Genomic DNA, 25,489 nt, shown 5'->3' with positions numbered 1-25,489 from the left:
ATACATTTTCAGTTTTGAGACACCAAAAGCTTTTTTTATATACATGGAAGTTTATTGCTTTTAATGACTGAGAGATTAAAAAAAAAATACTAACCTCATTAAGCCAAAGAATAGGCACAATATAGTTTCTCTTCAGACCCTTTAATGCGCTGTAATATACATTAAAAGTAATTATGAAAATACATATTAACATATACAACAGAAATTTCAGTAAGTACTAGTGTAAATATATGTGCAGAAGCAACTTGGTTAAGTTCCTTGATTTTTGTTCCCTGTAATCATTTAAATGTTAATGTGACTGTTTTTCAGACACCTTTCACTCTTACAAACCTTTCTAATACTGATTTCTAATTAGACTGACTTTTTTCTAAGCACAGATTTTCCCCTTCCTCAAATTCTACCCAGGAAAGTAAAATAGGAATTCCAGAAACTGGTCATAGAAATATTTGGACAGCTAACAAAATGATACCACCAAATACTCAAAACATTCTGAAATATGTGTAATTATCATTTCCGTAAACACTAGATATATTCTAAGTTACAAATAAAAATTATAGCATTTAATGATGAGTTAATGACCTTAAGCCAAAGAGAAGTTGAAATTTTGTAAGAACTAACGTTCTTACAAGAAAATACTAAAAATCTGGTAACCATTAAACTTGTTCAAGAGACTCACTCAATTTTTTTTGCTGGCTTGACCAATATGTTGATTTGCAGCCGTTTTGCAAATCTTAAAGTGAATCCAGTTATCTAAAAAGAGAACAAACTAGTTACTAACTTTAAAAAAAAATCCCAAAATTTTATTGTTATATAGAATTTAAGATGAAACTGTACTACTTGAAACTTGTGAAATTGACATGTTAAATGTATTACATAACTATAATTACATGTGTACATGCAGGTATGCATATGTATGCATGTACATGCACAATTTCTTTGCCCAACCAAATGTCAAGGTTTTAGTTAGATTTGTGATATCTACTGAAATTGGTTTTAGGTAATTAACCAAATACTGCAACGCTGAGCTCATATAGATTCCTGAACTATGCATCATCAAATGTATATTCACTCAGAATTGATGCATCATCAGTTTAATTATAAGACTAGTTCTATCATTATTTAAACTGACACATGACCACTAAAATTTTGCTATTTCATTGAACTTTTGAAGAGGAAAATATTAAAATAATTTAAAACTTTGAGTTGAGTTATAGGAATTTGATTTTTCTTGACACTAATAGATCTTGCCCCAGATTCACATATATCCATAAAATCTTTTAATTCCTCATAATATGCAGTATCTCTTCAGGCAAGCGATATTTACACTTCAGAGTAAAAGAAAGAGAGGGTGTGAGTAGAGAGAGGGGCAGAGGGAGAGAATCTTCAAGCAGACCCCACTGAGCACCGAGGCAGGCTTGAACTCTGGACCCATGAGATTATGACCTGAGCTGAAACCAAGATTCTGAGGCTTAAAGGGCTGAGCCACCCAGGTGCCCCATAAATTGCTGTTTTATGCTTATTTTATACATATCGTTTTAAGCCAATTAGACTCATTCCCATCATTGATATTCCTGACTTATGAACCACTGAAAAGGCCTATAAAGTTCCATAAGCTGAAAAACTATTTAATGACCTCAATATTTCATAAACAATAGAGAAAAATCAATGTAATTTTCACTGAAATAAAAGTAGTAATTTATCAAGATTGTGATTCAATAAATGTGATTAACAAAAAGGAGAGAATTTATTTTTTCTTTCAATTTAATGAAACAAATCAGATCAATAATATATTTGCTTACAGGTTCAACATCTAAGTATGTACTATGTTCGTCTTCATTTGGACTTAAGCCTTCAATAGGTTCTCCAATATCAGGACTTGCATGTAGAAAATGAGGAAGTGAAATGTACACAGGTCTTCCTGAAAATAAGTTTTAAGAAATAATTGGGGATAAATCATTTTCCTCATTTCACATACCACTCAGAAAATATTTCCTTGAAAATAAAACTCTTTAAATAAAAATAAAGGCATAGCTGGGCTTGAACACTAGGGAATAAATGTGGGGAAGAAATTATATGACCTGATCACTACTGTACAAAAATAAAATACAAATCTCTGCATCATCCTAGTCAGTTAATGTCTAGTGTCTAATGTTCTTCCTGAGGTGTTAATGTTCAATATGTAAAGTTGAGCTGCTGAGCACAAAATTTCAACCACTATGTTTATGTTTCAGGCAGTACTATATCTGTGAACTGGGAATTAATTTAATGTTTCTTTTCCTCATTCACATTCATCCCAATATGAAAGAAGTGAGCTAAATAAGAGAGACTCCAAGTTGTATTTAAGTCAATTCTTGTTTCAAAGACATACTGAAAACATATTTTTATTAACCAATTTCTAGGGAAGAAAAATAAAGATGGATAAGCTGAGATGCTCAAAGTAGTCTAGGAGTTATTTTTTCTCTTACCAGATATCTGAACGGAGCACAGGAATGATTACAAAACATCCAATCAGTACTTAGTATCAAAAATATACAATGAATTCATAGAACCCCCCCAAAAATACAAAAGACACCACATAACCCGTTTTAAAAAATGGGCTAAGGACCTAAACAAATATTTTCCAAAGGAGCAGGGAAAATATCAGTATGGTTTTACCTAATAATAACTAAGTTTCACAATACTGGAACACAATTGGGACCTGAAAAAGCAAAATCAAAACACTTTTCTACGACCACACTTACTTCCTGGCCTTATTGCTTTCTTGCTTAGATTTTAAATTTTTGGTGGAAAGGGATCTTGGGTAAAGAATACTGCAAATTGTATCATGGACTGTGATACTAAGAACATTTACTCACCACCTTTGCATTTGCCAATGTCTAGCACACCATATGATGTACAATTTTTTGAGATAATTTTTTCTGTGCAGAAACAGTGGTTATCTGGATTTTGAAGTGGAGATGCAAAGGCCATGGATGGAAGAATAAATCTATAGACAGGGATTCCTTTCAGATTAATTTCAGCTCCAAACACAGCATAGATGGACCTAAACACAGATAAGAAAGTGCTTTATTCCAGGAAACTGAACTACAGTCTGGAGATTTTTTTTCCTCTTATTTTTAGATTTATAATCTTGCTTTAACTTAGAAAAATTGGATTGGATACTCTTGTTAGAATTTTAAATTCTCATTTCACAGGGAAAAAACTTCTTGTGAAATTTCAAGGCATGCCAGGACATAATACCTGAGTATGAACTATTTTTACCTTTACTCTCAAAAGTTTTCAAGAGCAATTTGTGCTTGTGAACTACCATGGGAATTTATACCGAAGACATTTCTCATTGTTAATTTCCCTGATAGATCAAATATTCATATGACTTCCCTCAAATCTTTTATTTGTGCCCACTTTAAATGAAATACAATGAAAATTTCTTTCTTTCAGAACTTAATCCTGGAGCTAAAGGCCAAGTACTCACTGGGGCGTGTGCATGTGAGTTCTTATAATATATATATATATATATATATATATATATATATATATATATATATATATATATATATATATATATATATATATATATATAAAATCATCTCATTATTTACTGACTGCCCGCATCATTTACTGAGTACTCACCAACACCTAGGCAACGGGCTGGGCTCAATACATATTCTAATCCCCACATAACCCTAAGTAAAGAAACACTGCTCTCTTCAATTTTACGTGTAAGGAAAATATTGAGATATTTCAAAGGTTTGCCCATAATCTCGTCTTCAGGAACAGGGCTAGGACTCAAGTGGACTGATGTGGGCTCTAATGCTTGTATGATATCTGCTGGGTGCCATCAATTTTAAGAGGCTGTAGTACCAGAGCTCATGAACATCGTTCTGTGTTAATGGCATCCTCTTCTCGGGACATCATTAGAAAGATGGGCATGACCTTCTAGACGTGACTGTTATTAAATATAGTCTAGTGTAGTAAAAAAAAAATAAAAAAGGAAAAATAGGTCTTACTTAAAAATGAGAAAAAAATTGTGTAATGTATCTGATCCTTCTGCAACCTTCAATTTTTACAAAAGTTAAGCACATCATGAATACCATATCGTATTTATTCTGAATAAATCAAGAAAAATTTCCCTATGTGTACTTTTTTCCCCTCAGATAACATCATTATTAAGTATGAGCTTTAGGTCTGTGTTTTGTCACTTGGGGGAAAAAATTCTGACTCCCAGAACTACGTTGTTGTCTTGGTCTTACCTGCAAATGTCAGAGGAAAAGAAACGCAATACTCGTGTCTTCTCAACAAAAGGTGGAAATGAGGCTGCATCTGTTTAAAAATCAAGCCAGTGACAAGGGATTAGAGGTAACATGTATCCTAGAAAAAAATCTAGAAATCTCTATGCCAGTATCATCAATAGAAATATAGGACAAACTGTATATGTAATTTTTAAATTCTTTAGTAGCCACATTTTGTTAGAAAGTAAAAAGAAACAGGTGTATTTGATTTAACCCAATACATCTCAAATGCCATCATTTCAACATGTAATTGATATAAAAATTAACAAAATCCAATGTGTATTTTATATTTACAGCACATTTCAATTCATAATTCCATTAAGCACAATTTTCTTACTTTCCATAATATCAGCATGTGCCTAACAGTTATCCTATTCAAGAAGTCCATATGCTATATATATACTCATTGGTATTTAATTTCATATTAAATCTTCCCACTCCTTAAAAATAAATGAAAGTTACAAAAATGGCAAAATTACATGTTAAAATTGTGATTATATTTGTTTTTGAAATCCCCCACCCCATCAGTAGGTGATACTTTTCTTACTATGAATTTTCTTACTATAAAGTTCCCTTAGGACTTCTGTTAATGTTGTTTTTTTTTAATTTTTTATGTTATGTTAATCACCGTACATTACACATCATTAGTTTTTTGATGTAGAGTTCCATGATTCATTGTTTGCGTATAACACCCAGTGCTCCATGCAGAACATGGCCTCTTTAATACCCATCACCAGGCTAACCCATCCCCCCACCCCCTCCCCTCTAGAACCCTCAGTTTGTTTCTCAGAGTCCATAGTCTGTCATGGTTCGTCTCCCCCTCCAATTGTTCTTATTTTAGAGAGTGATTCATTCGTCTGTCCTAATGACTGATTAATATTTTAAAAATCACTTATTAAAATTCTCTCACTAACCAGAATTTCCTCCAAATGCTTGGAAAACATATCCATCACACACTGGATATCTGAAGAAATAACTAAATAACTCCTGCATTTGCTTCTCCAGTTAGTATCGCTAAAATGAGCCATACCATTGAATGTGTTTGTTGAAAACAGGAAGACCTATCCTTTAATTATGCCCTGTGGGTTCTTTTTCTGATTAAATGTCTCAACCTTGTGATCCTGTTACATTTCACTTATACTCTTGTGATGGGTGAAATATAATAGAAGATCACAGTGAACTTGATTCTGGCATTGAGAGAACTGGATCTTCAAGGTTGGCTTGAACTCCCCAGATAGGTCACTCAATGGACATTGTCTACAGCTGCCTTCCCAACACCAAAACCATTAAAGGAAAAGAATACATTTAAAAGCTTTAAGACTCATGATCTGATATATCATTGAAGATTATGCCATAATTATTCCCAATTACCAGGGAAATAACTTACAAGATTGCTAACTTTTTTTTAAAGTTCAAATGTATATCAGTATTTTCATTTTATATCTCTTCTTACTGTAGAAGGTAGAGGAGGCACTTTTAAATCATGACCTTTTCTGTTTTGTCGGTCATTTTTCCCCAGTGCCATAAACCAAGAGTCTCTGTCCCCTGCCCTGTCCAATCTACCTGATTCTAATTTGTTTTCCTATTTTCTTCTTAGATACCTTTTTTTTAATAAAGATTTTATTTATTTATTCATGAGAGACAGAGAGAGAGAGAAGCAGAGGGAGAAGTAGGCTCCCCACTGAGCAGGGAGCCCAATGCGGGACTCGATCCCGGGACTCTGGGATTATGACCTGAGCCAGAGGCAGATGCTTAACCATATGAGCCATCCAGGTGCCCTCTTCTCAGATACCTTTAAATTTATGCCTGATGCTCATGTATTTGTCATTTTGTGATTAATGAATCCTCTACCTCTCCTTTTAAAACGTACCTTTGGACAGAATTTTTTAATTTTTTTCTTAAATCCATAAAGAATCCTTTACTCTTTAGGAGCAGTACAATATATTTCTCTGTATCTAAGGTCTGAAATATTATGCTTATGTAATTACGGGAGTGAGTAGCATTAGGACACTTGGCAATTTATTTGCAAAAATACTTTACTTAGGGCTTGAAATTTGGTACAAAGCAAACTCAAGGTTTTTGCTGTTCTTTTTCTATAAGACAGTGGTAACAAAATTAAATAGATGTGTGAAACTCAACAATAACTTTGGAAAAGTAAATATTCCCTGTATTTCCTTGTTATTCCGTACCCTTTACATAACTTTGTATTTAACTGTCTTCCTCTTTATTATATTGTTTTCCCACAGGGTACTGCCTCACCAACTTCGGAAACCTCATGCTTGTTCCTCTGCTTCTGCATTGCTGAGAATTCTCCTCATCTCAGGTTTTAATTACCTCATGGTATTCGATTCCTATTTGCTTTTTAAAACCTTAATTCTTAAACTAATAGGTATACCTGTGTTTTGCTTTTGCTTTTCTTCAAGGAGAGTGAGCAGCCAGCCAGATCTAACCCTGCTGCAAAATCTAAGTTCATACTACTTTTTTTTTTCCCCACTTCTAAATCAGAATGTTCATTTTTGCACCCGTTTTTCATGGTTAGTAGACATCTAACCTTAAGTTTTTGTTCTTTTTTCTTTCACTCGGACCACCTTATTCAAAAGAGACAGCTCTGTCTTGCAACTTCATGGATTCTACCTCAGCTTGAAATCCCACTTGGAAGTATGTTTTACCTTTTGTAATTACCTTCATTTTTTAAAAAGATTTTATTATGTTAATCACTATACATTACATCATTAGTTTTTGATGTAGTGTTCCATGATTCATTGTTTGCGTAAAACACCCAGTGCTCCATTCAGTACGTGCCCTCTTTAATACCCATCACCAGGCTAATCCATCCCCCCACCCCCCTCCCCTCTAGAACCCTCAGTTTGTTTCTCAGAGTCCATAGTCTCTCATGGTTCGTCTCCCCCTACGATTCCCCCCTTCGTTTTACCCTTCCTACTTTTTTTTTAAACATATAATGTATTATGTTTCAAATTCTGTCAATTTTAAATTATCTGTATATTATTTATAAAATATGTGAATAGTAATTACTTCTCTAGGCTTTTATTTCTTTTTTAACCCTCTACTTCTGTTGCCATGAAGGTAGTTCATGAAGTCGAGCTTTTATATAACAAATGTTTCCTTGGTCATGCAGGAAAGGCTAATCCTCAAGGATAATCTTCAGAAATCCCATCACATTAGACAGACATTTGCTAAGCCTATGTAACAATAGAGATTCTGAATTTTGTTGCAGGGCTATAAAGATAGGTAAATGCCTACCCTTAACTTTCAGAACATTGTAGGTACAGTGGTGGAATTTGTGCGACAGAGGGAGGCAGGTTCATTGTGATTATTACCGTGAAACAAATGCCCTTACCTGTACCATTGATCATGTCACAATAACTTGGCCAATAGGAGAGATTTCTGAGGAATAAAAAGAAAGGAAATGAACAAACATTCTCTTTTCTAGAGCACCTTTCTCACGTTACTTTATCTATTATGATTCAGTACTTCTGCTAAAATAATAAAGATTAGATGTGTGACAAATGCTAAGTTGAAGAAATGTTCTAAATCATTGAGCCCGTGTTTTGTTTGAAGGTTCCATCTTATTGAGATCAATTAAGGGCCCAATACCATTAAGTGGCCAGATTATATAATAAAAATTGCCAAATGTTAATTCAAAACAGCAGAATAGAGAACATTTCTGAAGAAAGAAAATGGAGAAACTCATCAGAAATTTAGATCTCTACCTAGGGGAGAATTTTTTTTTTTCCCATTGGGAGAAATGGACCACTTGGTAATATGTTGAGTGTTCAAAATAAATAGGAGAAAAATAATAAGTGGTTAACTGATGTAAGCTCAGTCTGAGGGAGAAGAAAAGAAAAGCAGATGTTGAAGAGAAGAAAAGTAGATACTGAAGAGAGGAGAAGAGACTGGAAACATGCAGATCATCAATTTATACTTTTCTCCCTTTTAATGCTTGCAGAAGCTGGCATTCAAGTAGGATGGAGTTGATTAATTTCTACTCTGGTATCTAAGTAAGATACATGTATATATACCTGGAAGCAATACAAATAATAGTAGTAATAGTTTCTCTGTATCCTCAGCCACGTTTTGGTGATGGAAAACCTGTCTTTTTCCCACTGTTAACATATCATCCAGTGACATGTCAAGGCAAACTGTTGCTTCTTTTTTCAGCAGAATAAGCTTGGCAATTATGCTCAGTCTTGCCCTGATCAGTTAAATTGATCTTGTCATAATCTCAGAATGATGTGGAATTCTCACTCCGGTTAGAAACACTTAGCATCTGTCCTCAAAATGTCTCTAATACTGAAATGGCAGAAATGCTCATGTTCTTCGATGTACAGTAATGCTATACGTTAAGCATTAAGAGCTTAATGAAATAAGCATTAAGAAGTGTTTGTTTTCTTCCACTAGACTTTTCTATAGAAAGATGTAGAGTCTATGGAATCTGTAGAAGAAAAATGACCACCTTAGTGAATGTGTAATGGCTATATGCAATTTTTAGATAGGGACTCAGTGTGAGGCAGTGGTTACTTATATTAATAAAAACATTTCATCTCTTTCAATTTTGACTATTGTATTATTTACCAGGAAATAACTGATCTAAAGCACATTTATTAACTTCGATTAGAAAAGGACTATCTTCTCTGACACTTATGAAGATTCTTCCTATTTTTCACACATAGGATTATTATGTATACTCCAGATGAATAGTCAGGAGGTAGGGAAAAAAAGCAAATCATGACTATGTGAACCTATCTCATTCTATTACTACTTCAAAGGAGGCACAGTCTTTTTTTTTTTTTTTAAAGATTTTGTTTATTTGAGAGATAGAATGAGATAGAGAGAGCACATGAGAGGGGGGAGGGTCAGAGGGAGAAGCAGACTCCCTGCCGAGCAGGGAGCCCGATGTGGGACTCGATCCCGGGACTCCAGGATCATGACCTGAGCCGAAGGCAGTCGCCCGACCAACTGAGCCACCCAGGCGCCCGGCACAGTCTTTATTTTCAAGTTTAATATGCCCAGTTTAGAACTGTACGTGAAGTACTAATTCCATTTTTGCACTGATAAAGGTTTAAAAATGATTTATCAATATAGAAAATTATTTCAAAACATTTGCCTGGATTCATTAAGTTTTCATCTTTATAGACACATGACATCATGCGGTGAAATGAACAATTTTTATTTGCTAGGCTTCATAACAAAAGTACAACACACCCAGCAAGCTATATTTTTCTAGCGTCTAGTCGATCAGCTGATGTATCGATTTTGTTCCTTTCCTCTGTGGTCACGTAACTGCAGGAATGTCCTGCAGGGCTGGCTATGCAGCAGGGATGGAAATAGTCCCTTTGGATTTCTTTATGTGAGAGAACCTGTGCATGAAGGTAAACCAAATTCTCAAGTGGGGCTGATATTCAGCAGCTATGCACTAGGTGGGACCAGCTGTCAAAACTAAAGTGTTAACACCTGGCAGAACAAAACTGTTCAGGGCTGAGATACAGGCAGATCTGGACCGCGGTTGGTGCCTGGGCCTTACCAGTTTTTAAACGAATACCATGTCTGCCTTTGAGTGCACACACTTTATCTGGATACTCACCTTTTACCTTTGTAAGTGTCGATGATGGCAACTTGGTTTACGTTGTCTTTCCCACTGAAAACCGTATAAACACCATCTACGGTGTCGTTGTACTGAAAAGATAAGTACAAGGAGAAATTACTTCTAGGACAAGCCATATTTTCCAAGTTATAAAATATGTAACTCACGTTGGTGTTTTTCAGATCCTGGTGGTTCATAATTATATGGTTGGAAATATATATGCAATGAAATTTTAAAAGTATTGGTCTTGAACATTTTAAAAAGACAGACTATAAAAAGCACTTAGAAATAAGTGCCAAAGGTTGAGACAAAGGAAGACAAACCAGCATCAGAAGTTGACATGATCCAAACTCTAGTGCTCTTTGTCCTAGCTAAGCCAGTAAGACAGTTTTGATCACTACTCCTATTATACTGAGGTAAGGGAGTATTAAAAAATACTTATATAATAGAACAAGGACAGACTTCCAGAGGTATTCCAAATGTTATGGGTTTTTTTCTTTCTAAATGTTATGATCTTTAATAAGTAGATACTAAAAATTAGGCCTACAAAATTGAAAACAGAATTAGCCAAGGAAGGAGTTACGAGTTATAGTAACTGTATCTCTGAATGCAGAAAGCCGTAAAGGATATTTCTTGACCTATAGCCTTGTAATCCTAAACACTATCTAAAACTAAAATAACCATGAATTGGAGAATATAACTAATACCATATAGAGTGCCAAATAAGTCACAGTCAAAATTCCAATTCAACAGTTACCTTGTCCTATTTATAATTCAAAACCTTAAGCTACAACTAAGTGCATTGCCAAGTTCGCCTTTTCTGTAATCTGCAAACTGCTATTTCATGACAAACTGCATTAAAATAGGACATTGCTGGTTTATCCGTCTCATTGTGTGCAAATTTAGGCTTTTAAATTTATATTAACACAAATTTGTAAGAGGTCTGGAGAAGGAGGAATGATAAGTGAATCCATTTAACACAAATAAAAATATGGTATTAAACTTGATTTTTTTGAGAAGGGAAATCAAACCACAAATAGAATTCAAAGCCTTATTGGCTTACGACTTTAGACAATTTTGTATTTCTCAAAGAACGGAAACCTAAGTAAATCTCAGCTTCATTTGAAATTTAATTGTTAAATTTAGATGAATAAAGTTTTCTAACCAGGAAACCTGAAGCCATGTGAGATAGAGATTTTAAAAAATTAGGATATTTATTCCCAGATCAGAAATCATGTAAACACACTAAATTATAAAATTATAAATTGCCATTGCCCATATTTATCCAACTAAAGTATAAAAAAATCAACATTCATATTTGAGTACTCACAGGATAAAACACACCAAGTGTCGTAACAATAGGATATGGAACCAAACTCAAGAACGGATCCTTATAGCCCCACAAGAGCTCTCTCACAGTTCTTTTTTGAAACATAGAAGATTTTGACTTTTTGATAAGTGAATTGAGTAACACTTGAACAAATGCATTTGGATAGAGATGGGGTGCAGCCTACAAAAAAAAGCCACTGTTTGAGACATCAATTTTAGTACCTATTTAGTATCTAACAAATAGATGGATTAAATACCAGAATTAAGTTCAATGGGGAGAAAAATCTAACTGTATCTTTAAAATTATTACCCAATCTTGCCAGGACTAAAAATGTAATTTGTCTAATCCCTAGATGATTACATTTCCCTGCCTCAGTGCCGGTCACAAGGAGACATTAAAGTTAGACCCTATTTTTTTTAATGATATACTTTTTTTTTTGAGATTCAGTTCTGTTGTTGTTGTTTTATGTTATGTTAACCACCATACATTACATCATTAGTTTTTGATGTAGTGTTCCACGATTCATTGTTTGTGTATAACACCCAGTGCTCCGTGCAGTACATGCCCTCTTTAATACCCGTCACCAGGCTAAACCGTCCCTCCACCTCCCTCCCCTCTAGAACCCTCAGTTTGTTTCTCGGAGTCCATAGTGATATACTTTAAGTGGTCTTCCAATTCCATTGTTCTGACTTTGTGTTCTTTCCAAATGACCTTAATTCCATTCAAAGTAATGACATAGGAATATATTTTTATAAGAATGACAAGATAGAGAGTATCTGATGATAGTTCTAATCGTGAGATTAACTATAATCAGTTCTAGACTGTTTCAAAACAAATAATTTTATTGTTTATCTAGTCTACTCACTGCTACAGCCAGATTGAGAACGGTCAGGGTGTCATTCTCTGTTCCAACAGAAAGTGAAGGTTCAAAGATGGCACCATTGGGCTGGACAAAAGAGACTGTGTGGTTCTCGGAGTCGTGGGTTATATTTTCTTTAGCTAGATAACGAACTCTGCAAAACAAACCAATACAATTCAGAATAATTGCCTCAAGTGAACAGGTCTCCAATGCCATTCATTCAGGTAACAAATAATTTTTGAGTACATAGAATATGTCAGAAATTATGCTAACCAATTGGTTTAAAATGATAAATAAGCCAATGCTGGGTGTTGGGCAAATTAGAGAAAGGGATCTTAAATCTGCATAGATGGGAGAAATAATAGGTGTTATTATAAGAGTTTTCACAGAATCCATGGGAAAACCCAGAACAGATACAAATCCAGGTGGCAGTTAAGGGTCAAGATACAATGTGGTAGCAATTCCACATAAGTGGTCTGAAAATAGAAGTTAAATTAGGAGAAACGGTAAAAAGCCCCATCGTGTATTGCTAAAAACGCAAATTGTTGAATTTGTTTGGATTGTAGAATGAGAATAGAGAGAATGGTGGGAAATAAAGCCATCAAAATAAGCAAGATCTCAAACATAAAAGGGTTGCATCCTATCCTCTAGTATTTAGCCTTTATCCTGAGGGTAAGGAGACAGTAGAAAGGTTCCTGTCGGGGAATATTAAGAGTCCCTTTTCTTATATTAGAAAGAATGCTCAAAATACGTAGCCTATCCAGCACTGGCTTTTACATATTTTCCAATACTTTAATGAGAATGAAAGATAACTAATGCAGTAAATTTCCATTTTACAGGCCAGTTCCCCTCCCCACTCCTGCTATATATTAAATACTTATTAGTTCTGAGCTCCTGGCTGTAAAATCTCTAGGCTAAAAAGTACCAACTACTTTTTAGGAACATGGTGAAGGGTGATTATTACAAAAAAAAATCTTTTGCAAGTACAGGGTATTTATTGAGACAAAATAAGGTATGCATCATTCATTGCGTTACCATATATGTGAATGTCTATACATGAGGTGAATAGACAGCTAAGGTAAAGACTGAAAAAACATGGGACTAAAGAAAATGTAAAAACAAAAGATACAATATTTCACTCAAGTATAATAAAAATGTAAATTCTTGGGGGCACCTGGGTGGCTCATTTGGTTGGGGACCAGACTCTTGATTTTGGCTGAGGTCATGGTCTCAGGGTGGTGGGATCCAGTCCCAGGTTGGGCTCCATGCTCAGCATGGAATCCCCTCAAGATTCTCTCGCTTCCTCTCCTCCTGCCCTTGCTTATGCTTACGCATGCACACTCTCTGACTCTATAAACAAACAAATAAATAAAAGGAAATTCCTGTAGGGTAGGAATTATGAGTGTTTTGTATCCCTAAGCACTGTGCCTGGCACATGGTGAGTTATTGATAAATAATTTTTGGATGAATACATTAATTACTGGATCACTTTTTTTCAAAAGAGTTCAGAGTAAGATGGAAAGATAATTTATTTTTAACATAATTTTGTCAACGGTTTATTATTTATTATTTATTCTTCTTGGAGTACGGTAGACATACCAGGAATATACAAATCTGAAGCAGTATCCAGGACAGTCTATTACTAGCCAACTAATTTCTTTTATGTAATTATATCTTAAAATTAGATAACTTGCTATTAACATTTAGAATTGGAGCACTTTAATTTTCAGGAAGACTTATGTATGTGTAATAATTGAAACAGTAGCAACATAAGTGACCCAGATTCTAGCTTACTTAAGTTGTACTAACAACATTACACCAGTAGATGGCACTAAGAGAAAAATCCTTTGCACTGAGGCCTGTGTTCAGGATGAACATTTAGAAAGAGAACATAATTGCTCACTTCTTTTGTTTAAAAAATAGAATGTATACAGGTTTTGCAAAGTGTTAGTTACTCAGGTCAAAGGGAGAAATTTGCCTTAGATTTTTCCCCAGAGTGCTTTCTTTGTACTCCTGCCAAAGCAAAGTAACTTAAAAACAACAATAAAAAAGAATAATGTTGGATCGAAGAAAATTCTCAAGGAATTACTGAGTCTTCATAGAAACAATGAAGTTGTAATACATATAATTAAGATCTCAATCCAGGCAATCTCATGCTTTCACCTATATTATACCTTGTCAATCAAAGTTGCACTGAACTCACGTTAGCAGATATCGGCCAAATGAGCCTGTGGTTCTGAGGAGGGACATCTTTCCACCCTTCCAGTTTCAACTGCGTTCAGGGTATAATTTATGTGGAGGCAAGTTCGCCTCAACCTATTAGCTGTTAGGAAGACTCTGAAATTAACTTTTTCTGAAAGGTAACCAATTGTTTTCCCATAGTTTAAGGCATTCCAAACAGACACTAATGGTTCCATTTTGGTGACATCATAAGACAGGATGACCCCTAGTTGATTAGAAATCCCTTTAACATTGTTATATAAATGGGAATTTAGTGTTTATAAACTTTAGCTGCAAATCCAGCTTCACTAATTCAACCTTCCCCTCACTGCCTCTCCAGGTAAATCAAGTATATCTAACCCTTCTGCCCCTGGGAGAGATAGATTAAAGTCTCTAAAAAGGAAATATATATTAGCTGTCACCTATCAGAGAAGGACTCAGGCTGGATTCAGTATTATGATTATATTTCTCCCCATCTCAAGTAATATCCTTAAAAATAAAAAGTGACCCTCCCCCAAACAAAAAATAAAACAGAAGTTCTCAAATTCTAATAACTATTTGCTTTCCTCACATGTATTCAGTTCACTCAGGTTATAATTCTTTTAATAATTTTTCTTAGATTCTCACTAGCTCACATATGAAGTCTAGATTTTCATAGGTATACATCATTGTTATTTTTTGGGGAACAAACTACTCATATAGACTTTTGATAATAACATGAGAACTCTTAAGACCATGAAAAAATGAAAATATTTTCCAAGGTAAGATTTTGTGTGTGTGTGTTAACAATGAAAACCAAGTGTTTTTCAATAGCACCGTGAATTGTCACAGATATGTGCGCAGAGAGGAGAGTCTTGGGGACAATGGCTAGGACAGAAGAGTCACCAGGGCCCTCGGCAGCCTATATATCATGTGCTAGGGCAGCAGACACTACCTTCCCAAGGGCCGTTATATTAGATTTTGAGTGTGAGTTGTCAATCTAAAAACATATTAATGTATGAAGAAATAAATTATATAATTATGGACTAAAACAGATATTAAAACTATGAATTTTAAGAAATCATTTTAAATATGAAATTTTGTGATAAGAATTGATCGTGCTATGTAACGAGTTGTAATTATCCTTGAAGGAAAATCACACATTTGTATAACAAATGATACAGCAGGACTTAACTATGTTCCCACATGGATATCATAAATGTATTCCTTATCCTGGTGATCGTTAGTGCCTTTAGCACCTCAGTTCCCCCCCCCCCATTTTCCTACCTTGATAGTTGGAAAAAACACATAGTCTGTAATTTAAATAAGAAAAAAAAAAACATTCAAAAATCTAGGAGTCACCAGTTCCTAGGTCTGCGTGAACGTGGAGAAATCACTTCCCCTGGTGTCAGTTTTTTTAGTTTACAAAATGAAAAGTTCTGGCTAATCATTCCCCTCTAGTTCTAATATCCGAAGATTCTATTCAAAAGTGTGTGAAACTATTAGAGAATGTAAGATATAGGTGTAACATCTTCAGTCTCAGTCCTGGAGAAATAGAAGGATGAAACCACTAAATCAAGACAAATACCCATCTGACTTGGAAATTAGTTTCAATAGAAATCCTTAACATATACTGTAGTTACATAAAATCAGTTTAATGCTGTGGTTTTCAAAACTGGGTATGTACTGGAACCACCCAGAGGGTCTGTAAAAACTCACTGCTGGGCTCCAACCCAAGAGTCCGCCTCGTTTGACCTGGGGTGAGATCTGAGAGTTCACATTTCTAAGACGTTCCCAGGTGAGGCTGATGCTGTTGAGGTGGGAACCACACTTCGAGAACCACTGGTATAATGTATACATTCAATTTTTGGATTTTAAAATACTCTACTTTTTAAAATTCGGAAAAATTTTTTTCTACTAAGCATGCATATTTCAGAGTTGCCGAGAATATGTGTCACAAGTGCAAAACACCTGTAACTTCTTAAGTGTAGGGCAGTTATTTGATGCTGCCAAATTTCTAATAAAATCTGTATATCTTATAATCATTAAATCCTTAGATTGGGATTCTCTATAGGGAGAAACAAAATATTTCATTATGCCTTACTGGAAAAAACAATAAGTACATCTGAAAACAAGGTCATTTTGCAAGTAGAAGTCTTTTCAGAAATACAAATGGTCAAGGAAAGAACGCCGCTTATTTCTGGGGACTCACCTGTATGTGTAAGGACCCCTTTGTTTAACCTTGATTCTACTGCTGTTCACAACCACTTCCTGTGGGTTTTGCACGTCAAAGATCCAAAACTGTCTATAAATTTCTGTGCCTGTTTTAACCCAATTCTGAAAGGCAATTGTACCGTCTTCGAGTACAACTTGCTATGAAAAAGAAAACAAGTTTGCATTATTTCTTTGTAGTAAATATGGGCACTTCTGGGGTTTTAGAACTTTTGGTTAGCCACTGCAAGGACCAAGCTCAAGGACCCTGCTCAGGAGAACTTTTGCAAACTTGCCATACAATTGCAACAGACAAGTTTTCAACAAATTATTATAGCAACCTCTTTTAGTCAAACTTTTATAAAGGGAATCGGTGTGTGATACTGCAGACATGGCCGGTGACCTAAGGGTAATATTACAACAGTTATAACACAATTTATTAAGCAAATTTTATTAAACCTCTTCTAAAAGGTTATCGGCTTGAACATTAACTTCTCTTCTGCCCTCAGACTGAGGAGACAAAACAGAAAAACCAAGAAAAATCTGGCAGCATTGAAAGCTTTAACTTTTTTTCAAAAGTTGTACACTTCAGAGGATCATCACTTAACATTTATTAAATTAAGAAAAAGGAAAAGCTTCTCGATGAAAAACACAAATTTGACTTCTCTTCAAAATCTTCAATCCTGGGGCACCTGGTTGGCTTAGTCGATTAAGCGTCCAACTCTTGATTTTGGTTCAGGTCATGCTTTCAGAGTCGTCACATGGAGCCCTGAATAGGGCTCCGCACTGGGTGTGGAGCCTGCTTAAGATATTCTCCCTCCCCATGCTCCCTCCCCAACTGCTCATTCACTTTCTCTCTTTTCTCTCTCTCGAAATCCTTCTCAATCCCTAACTCAATATATTTGTAGCAACTGAATAGGACATGTTTCCAAAAGCTACAACAGTCTAACGTTATTTACTACTTTTAGAATAAAAGGATGAAATAAGGAAGTTGTCTTACTTTTATTTTGTGGAATTCATTACAAATCATCAATGCCCCATGTAGTGAAGATAAACAAGTGGAAAACATACCAATGACAGAATCACAAAACCCTGTATTAGAAATCTCGTCCCTTGTTTTAGGTGCTGTGAGACTCAGTGGAAAATCACCAAGCCCCTTAGGGTCAATTTCATTATCTATTCATTGAAGGAGTTATAGATGCTCCTCCAGTTTCTGTCCATGGCTTTCGTTCTCTGAGCCAAAAGTCTGTAAAGCTATGGTAACCAGAGCAAACAAAGGTGATTTGGTAGCAGGCAGTATTTCCAATTAAGTACCTTGGGAAGAGTGCCCACAATGGAAAGCTCCATCTTTGTGCTTGAGGAAGAGGAAGAAAAGCATTTCACAGAAAATGAACCCAAACAGACACATGAATACAGGAATAATCTGACCTATTTGTTTCCCTCACCAGGAAGCATCAATTCATAGAATGATGAATTGGGAAAGGACATGGAACATTATCACATTTTCTAGGTGAGCACGCTGAGGCTCTGAGGAATGATGTGGCTGGCCCATGAGTGCTCTAAGAGCAGCAGAACCATCATGAAAATCCTAGTCTCTGACTCTTAGACTAGTCCTCTTTTACACCATACTATTATGGTCTTTTCTTTTTTTCCCCTGTCACCTCTGTACTTAGTTGGTAGAAGTCAAACTAAGTTTCATATCTTCAGGATACATTACTTATTGCTTAATGCAGAGAATAAGGAAATTCCTCAGAGAAGAACAGGGCACCAAGCTAAAATGCTATTACAAAACCCCGTGCTCTTGCAATGCATTTTCACTGGGCTCACTGGAGCTGCTAAAACATGTTAGACCAGTACTTTTTACAACCACTTGTCCTTGAAAAACTTTTTAGTAGCTCCCCAAAAGTCTTATTTCCAATACTAAGAGGCTCAATAGTAAGACAGAGTTACATGCAGATGAAGTATGATGGCTATTCTTCTAAATGTAAAGGTGTCTGATGAGGGTGTTGAAGCCGAAAGCTACAATAATGTACCAGTTTCAAGAGATTATATGAGGAGAAAATACACACGAACATACACACTGCTACTCCTGCACTATAAGAATCTTAAGGACTAATGCAATAGCCATTATCATATAATTCTTAAGGCACACATTTTACTTTAGTTCTTAATGAAAGAAACTCAATAAATGTTTACAGAATTGAAAAGGAACTGTGATGGAAGGTACTTGCCGGGGCAGAAAATCTCCCTAACTCTAAGGTATGTGCATTTAATATCAAAAGACTACCCGTGTATCATGCCTTTCTTCTAAAGGCCAGGACTCACTCTGCCTTATTTGTTGATCAGGAGATATATATATTTTTTTAAATGGTAAAGTTGAAACACAAAAAACTGAAATGAGTGCACTGAATTATCAGCTATTAGAGTTAGGGCCATCTAATCCCATCTCTCTTTTTTTTCAGTGGTAGAAATGAGTCCTGGAGAAAACAGATGTCTGAGTCAAGGTTACATGACAAGTTAGTAGCAGGCAATAGAGAAATCAGGTCTTCGTACTCCAAACTTGTGTAGTTTCCATATTGCCATGGTTTGATCAGAGACAAAGAGAAAAAATCTTGAAACAGTCAAAATAGGAATGCATTTCTTCTGATCCTAAGACTACTGCATGTAGTAGTTTAGAAAAGTGTATAGCCATTCCTTGAGTACCAAGACCAAACATGCCACGAGTCCCTTTAATTTTAAAAGGAACAAAGGATTTTATGTTATTTGTGACCTTAAAAGGCCTCGATTTTAAGTTGAATTTGGGCTATATCTAGCCTATTTTGCAAATCTTTCACTATATTTGAAGTATAGAGTCAATAATGATGTACATGAAAAAAATAATATAATGTAAGGTCCTCTCACTTGGCTGATGTGTCCATCAGCATCTGTCCCTGACCTTAAGCATACAGTCTATCCAACCCCAGTACTGGCTGGATTCCGACATGATGACTCTCCTATGGCAAGGACTCCAGCTGGGTTGAAAGCTATTGACATTGTAACTTCTATTTTGCTACATTAATTTGAAAGCAGATGTCTGAGCAGCAATATCTTCCACCTAGTTATATACCCACTTGATTATTGCTGTTCCAGGAAAACAGTGCTCATCACCAACCCTGGGAACTTTGGTGTAATTATTAAAATGCCCTTGATATCCTCCTATGTGTGGAGTATGTAGAGTACCAATGTAGAAAATATGTTGTCAAGGATCGTATAAAGTACTAACAGAATTATGTGTAGCAGATTTTAATCTATGACTTAGATTCCCATATCTTGTCCCCACGCTGAACAAGTATAGTGGCTTCTTCCAACAAAGCAGAGTGAAGTGTTTAAGAATGACCCTGAATCCTAGGGGTTTAGTCCCCAGTTTGGTCCTGTGCTAACCACTGAAACTTAGGCAGGTTATTTAATTTCTTTATACCTCAGTTTCCTTATCTGTAAAATGGGGGTAAAAACAATAGTATTAGGTTGAAGCCCATGAAATTAGTATTTTTTGAAATTCAACATAAGTTGAATATGGTTTAGTTGAATATTTATCCTCCTGGTTATAGAGATTAATAAATGTGAGCACTTAGAACAGTGTTTGCACATAGCTAGCAAGCGTTCAGTAAATGTTAGCTGTTATTCTCATACAAGTCCTATCCACCCTTTGGAGGGAGAATTCTAACATCATTTACTCTCCAGACTGCTTGAATTGTTTCATTGATAGCATTTCCTGTCTCAGTCATGTGGCGATAACTCACATAGTATTCTCAGACATTTCTTTTTCTGCTATTTAGTCATTTTAAAATTTACTCTCACCGCAGTGACATTAAAACTTCCTTAAAATGCAGAAACATACTGAAAATAGTCTTCACCATCCCCACTCACTACCACAATTTGTTCCGTTTAGGACAAGACATTTCCTCACGTGCAAAAAGATCTGTGCATTTTGCAAGCGTCTATGCACGTGTGTGTGTGTGTGCACATGCACACAAAAATGCACTGAATTATGGTATTAGCGGTGTCTATGCTGACAAAGAACAGCTTCAGAGTCAAGTCATCGCTTAAAACCCAGGATAAGATTTGGTGAAACCCAGGAAATTAGCCTCCAAAACCTGATGTGAGAACTTAATATGGGAGGTGGTGCATTCGGCATGAGTACTAAATTATGTTGATATGTTGACACAACTTGGATAGGAGGAAGGAAATTACATACATGTACCTGCTGTTTCTTGAAACACTGGTTTTAAGTAATTTCATTATTGCAGTTAAAATGCAAACGTATGTAGTGTTTAATCCATTTTTATACCTCTAATTTAAAATTTACTTTGCACTGTTTCATGTTCATATTCTCATATACTGTCATTAACATAAAACGATTTCTGCAAATCATTTTTTCATACTTGGAAATACTGTAAACTGATATTATAAAAGTAATATAAATATTATATTATTTAAAATATGGACTATTGAGTCAAATATGGGCTATTGAACAAATAATTATTTCAATTTATTTTATCTGAAGGCATGTCTTACAAACTACTAATGGATTGTTCTTTTCAAGAATAAGGAAAAGAAATGATGGTATAATTGAGCGATGGTATAATTTAACATTAGTCTTTTAGGAGGAAAGGAAAAGCTTTAATTTCCTTCTTGGTGTTCTATACTTAATAGCATAGGGAAATTAAGATTTATTTAAAATTACCAATGTTGTGCAAAATTCATGAAATACTTATCAAGTGATATTAACAATGTCAAGTAACAGATTATCTTTTATAAATGCTGGCAGAACTTTGACCTTTTTCCAAAGTGCTGTGGTAGCTTCCACATTTGTGACATCTGATGCCATTGACTTTATCTACGTAAGATTGCATAAACCTGCTGGCTCCACAGAACTCTCTTAGGAATCAGAGTCAAAAATACTGGTCAGAAAGTGTTCAGCTGTAATCTATAAAAAGCATGAAGTCCCTAGAAAACATCCCTTAGAAATAGCATAAAATGAATGTATGTGTGTATATACATGCACACACTTATATATAAAAGTAGTAAAATTTCTGGACTATTTTAGACCATATCAAGTGCTGTGCTGTCTAAGTGATATCACAGAAGACAACACCCTGTTCCAGCTCCACTTTATAAATGAGATAACAGCATGGGATGATTTTCTGATCTTTTTCAAGTAAGCACTTTTAATTTTTTTAAAGGATGCTTGTATGCAGGTAATAACTTTCCCAATTTGCTGTTAGTCAATTAAATGAAGAAAGTAAACTTCAGTGAGTTTCAGTGGTAAACGAAAACCAGAACTAAAATGTTTATATGTTTGCAAAACAATAGCTTTAACCTAAGTGCTCCTGAGGCAGGGGGTAAGGCACTTGGCTCTGTGGGTTTACACATAATTCAGAGATTTGACTCCTACTCTGTGTCAAGCAGATACATGTTGCAATCTTATTTTTAGAACAGTTTTGTAAACTGAAGAATAAAGAAACAGCCTAGTATAAGGAAAGAAAAAGTCCCAGCATCTTTATAAGACTAAAATTGACAAGATCAACATGGCTATATTGAAATCTGAGAGCAAAATCAGGCTTAGTCTTAAATGTATCAGAGATACTGACCATTGAAGGGATTCTGATGATTAGTCTATGAAAGTCTATGGATACATGGCAGGCATACAATATAAACTATCAGTTAAGAGTTTTTTGGAACTCATTCCTCCTCAAATCTCAGTTTTGTGCCTCCTCCACCTTCGAGGGTCTAGCTCCATACTACCCGCCCCCCGTCTTGTAAAAGGTTGCACATATAACCCTTATTTCAAAAACAAGAAGAGAAAGTCCTCCATTTCTCTGTTGCATCCTACCCTACTAAATTTGTTACCCTACCCTACTGAATTTATATGTTCAAGAACCTTAGTGACCATGTTCTAATTATTATTTCCTGAATTTTCATATGCCTGAGGGCATTTAATTTTCTCTTTCCTTGAGTGCTGGCCCTCCATTAACTTCCAAATTAATTACACTCTTTTATTTTTATTTCTTTACATAAAATCATTTGTTCTTGTCTTCCTACCTCTGAATTATGCATAAAACCTGTAGTGATCTCTCTGCTTTTTTGTCTCTACACTCAAGCTCTCGAGAAAGCACATCAACTGTTTAGTTTTATCTGTAATCTCGATAGCAATGATCAGTCTGAGTTCTGACCTTTGAAACATACACTGATGTTCACATCAAAACACTCATAAAACTTCAGTCTTTTTTTTTTTTTTCTCCTATGGCACATCTTACCCAATAGCTCAGCTGGACATCTTGAAGTATTTTTACTCTCTTCTAATTTAGTTCCATATCCAAACTGCACTGCACTCCATTACCCTTTTTTTCCTATGTACTCTACCATGCTAGCCCAGAGCACCTTTGTGATATCTTGAGCAGACTGTGCAGAGATCTTCCTAAAAGAGAGTCTTAGGTTCTCCCTGAAAGTGGATATGTCCTACATTAGTTTTTCCTTGTTCTGCTGTTTTTGGCCTCCTCACTCTTTCAAAATCCTATGCTTGTTCAAAATCCAACAGGTTCACCTTTCTGAAGTTACTGAATATTCCGAGAGAGTCGTCTTTCTAAGTAGCAGTTTCCCATATTATACATGAGGCTCACAGTTCTCTGTAGGTTGGCATGATATGCTTTTCTCCAGTTAAATCTTAAACTTGTTGAGGTAAAACAAAATATTTTACTCTGTCACTATATAAAAGCACATTTTTGACATCTCAAAACTCTTATTTTCTCACGATTAACTACTATGAATGTAGAGATAAATGTCAAACACTTAAAATAGATGTTAGCACTTCACACACCCCTGAACAGAGAGGCTATCTGTACTATTGTCAAATGAAGAAGAAAAAGGTAAATGATCAGTATTTAGCTACTGACCATCAATTATGTGTCAGAAAAAAATAGTCTAAAATGCTGCACAGTGGGAGATTATTGTGACTTTCCATTCTGGAGACTTTCCCAAAAGACACATGATAGCCTGTGTGTTAGCAGAGAAACTGATTCTGTTCTCTCTCTCCCCAGAAGATCCGGAAGGGAAGCACAGTTTATAGAGTAGGAAGAGCACCGTGCAATGGCCTTCCATCTTACATGGTCACGTAAGCCCTACCTCACCAGCATCTGCTTATCTTTATTGAACTGGATCATAAATAATGGCAAGAAAACTGGGAATTCTAAGGAAGGGGAGTGACATTCCATTTACAGTATATCTTTAAAGTTAAATGCATGCGGCTGAACCTTTGCAATGTGTTAGCAATAGAAAAGTTAGAAATGCCTATATTATTATTGAGCAAATACAGCACTCCTATTTTATGTGTATGTGTGTGTGCGTGCGTGTGTGTGTGTGTGTGTGTGTATATATATATATATATGAACCATTACCTCAAAAATGTCCTACTGTCCTATACTAAGACAATGGCTATAGTGACACAATTTTTTTTTAAGATTTTATTTATTTATGTGACAGAGAGAGTGAGCGCACAAGCAGGAGAGCGGCAGGCAGAGGGAGAAGCAGGCTCCCTGCTGAGCAGGGAGCCCAATGCGGGACTCCATCCCAGGACCCTGGGATCGTGACCTGAGCCAAAGGCAGATGCTTGACCGACTGAGCCACCCAGGCGTCCCAAGACCATTTCTTTTAATTTTCAAACCACTATCATTTGTGGCTATAGAAAGAAATAGTGGGAAATAGCTTCTTGCCATGAATAACTGGATTTGAAATTAATTCTTCATGTTAATTTGTCAATTCAGTCAATGCCTCAGTGAAATAAAATGGTATTTATTTACACTCATAGTAAGAGCAAGAAGTCAACAGGGATGAATGGATGAGAGAAGTAAAGGTTTTGGCAGTAACAGAAATTTCAGTATAAATTGGTAGGTCTAGCCCACTTTATGATTGGATTCTTGTTGTTCTCCATTGTGTACTATGCTCCTTAACCCTCTGCCTGGGCCATTGACAACCAGCCAGGCTGCAACCTGAGGCCAGCACTCAGATATGTTTCATTTGGCAAGCGTATGTAAAAAACTGAGCATACATGCCCTGGGGCAGGACACACGCTCTCAAGGGTCACAATAGTTCCTGTTCTTATGTTATTTTGTTCTCGGAACCCTCACTTTTTTTTTTTTTTAAACGCTGTCTCCAAACCCCTGAAGCCATTTGAATTTGCCACCCTTGGTTTAGGACTCCAGCCAATCAGCTTCTTATTCTCATGCTCCCTCTCTCTCTCTCTCTCTCTCTCTCTCTCTCTCTGTTAAAGTTCGGTGAGTGTGAAGCTCATTAGAAAGAATGAAGGTGGGAGATGAATTCTAGCTTGTGTATTGAATCATCCTAATTTTTGTCAAAACTACAGGCAAGTCATTGCATATATGCTGGCATATGTCCTACATAACGTTTCTGAAAGCATTTTCGCAGAATCGATATAAACCTTTATAAATAGGAAATGTTTATAAGACAATCATATGTCATTATATATATTATAAAAAGCATCAGTTTGCCAAATAAAAAAGTTGATACCAGTTTTACCAAAGATCCCTGCTTTGTTATGAAATACAATTTTAAGTGTGTATGTATGTATATATATATATATACACATATATATATATAAAACTTTTCTCAAAATGAACCAAAGTACAACTAAATTTATAAATGTACCGTCACAAAAGACACTTCTCATTCAAAAGCATATCAACATAATCTTGAGACATAATGAAAAGCAATCATTTCTACGAACCTGCATACCTCTAAACAGCTTTTGTCAGAATTTGGATATTATACTTAAGATAGTGATGCATTCACATTCAATGTACATTATACTTTCAACATTTCTCCATCAGGTGAAGTTGCAATGGTTCATCATCACCTTTGTATTAAAGACACAATGTTGCCAGTGACCACGGAATATAAAACAGGTACCATAGCAAAACAGGGACAGAAGACAGACTGAATCACAC

General features: G+C 35.5%; 1 protein-coding gene across 7 annotated transcripts in view; it reads right to left on the bottom strand.

Annotated features, from left to right (window-relative positions):
• CD36 (CD36 molecule (CD36 blood group)) overlaps window positions 1-25,489 on the bottom strand; it is a 43,837-nt gene that overhangs the window by 4,185 nt on the left and 14,163 nt on the right. For all 7 annotated transcript variants that reach the window (XM_028120036.2, XM_028120043.2, XM_028120051.2 and 4 more), the window contains 10 exons: window positions 16,492-16,652; window positions 12,087-12,234; window positions 11,222-11,401; window positions 9,892-9,983; window positions 7,648-7,694; window positions 4,251-4,320; window positions 2,856-3,043; window positions 1,800-1,918; window positions 677-750; window positions 95-149 (listed from right to left, as the gene is read on the bottom strand). In XM_028120036.2, the coding sequence (XP_027975837.1) occupies window positions 95-149; window positions 677-750; window positions 1,800-1,918; window positions 2,856-3,043; window positions 4,251-4,320; window positions 7,648-7,694; window positions 9,892-9,983; window positions 11,222-11,401; window positions 12,087-12,234; window positions 16,492-16,652 (1,134 nt within the window). The remainder of the gene's footprint in view (window positions 1-94; window positions 150-676; window positions 751-1,799; window positions 1,919-2,855; window positions 3,044-4,250; window positions 4,321-7,647; window positions 7,695-9,891; window positions 9,984-11,221; window positions 11,402-12,086; window positions 12,235-16,491; window positions 16,653-25,489) is intronic.

This window comes from Eumetopias jubatus, unplaced genomic scaffold, assembly GCF_037043125.1.
Source record: "Eumetopias jubatus isolate StellerSeaLion01/CBP00866 unplaced genomic scaffold, mEumJub1_p1.0 scaffold_14, whole genome shotgun sequence".
Taxonomy (NCBI): domain Eukaryota; kingdom Metazoa; phylum Chordata; class Mammalia; order Carnivora; family Otariidae; genus Eumetopias; species Eumetopias jubatus.
This window is presented reverse-complemented; position numbering and strand designations above follow the sequence as displayed.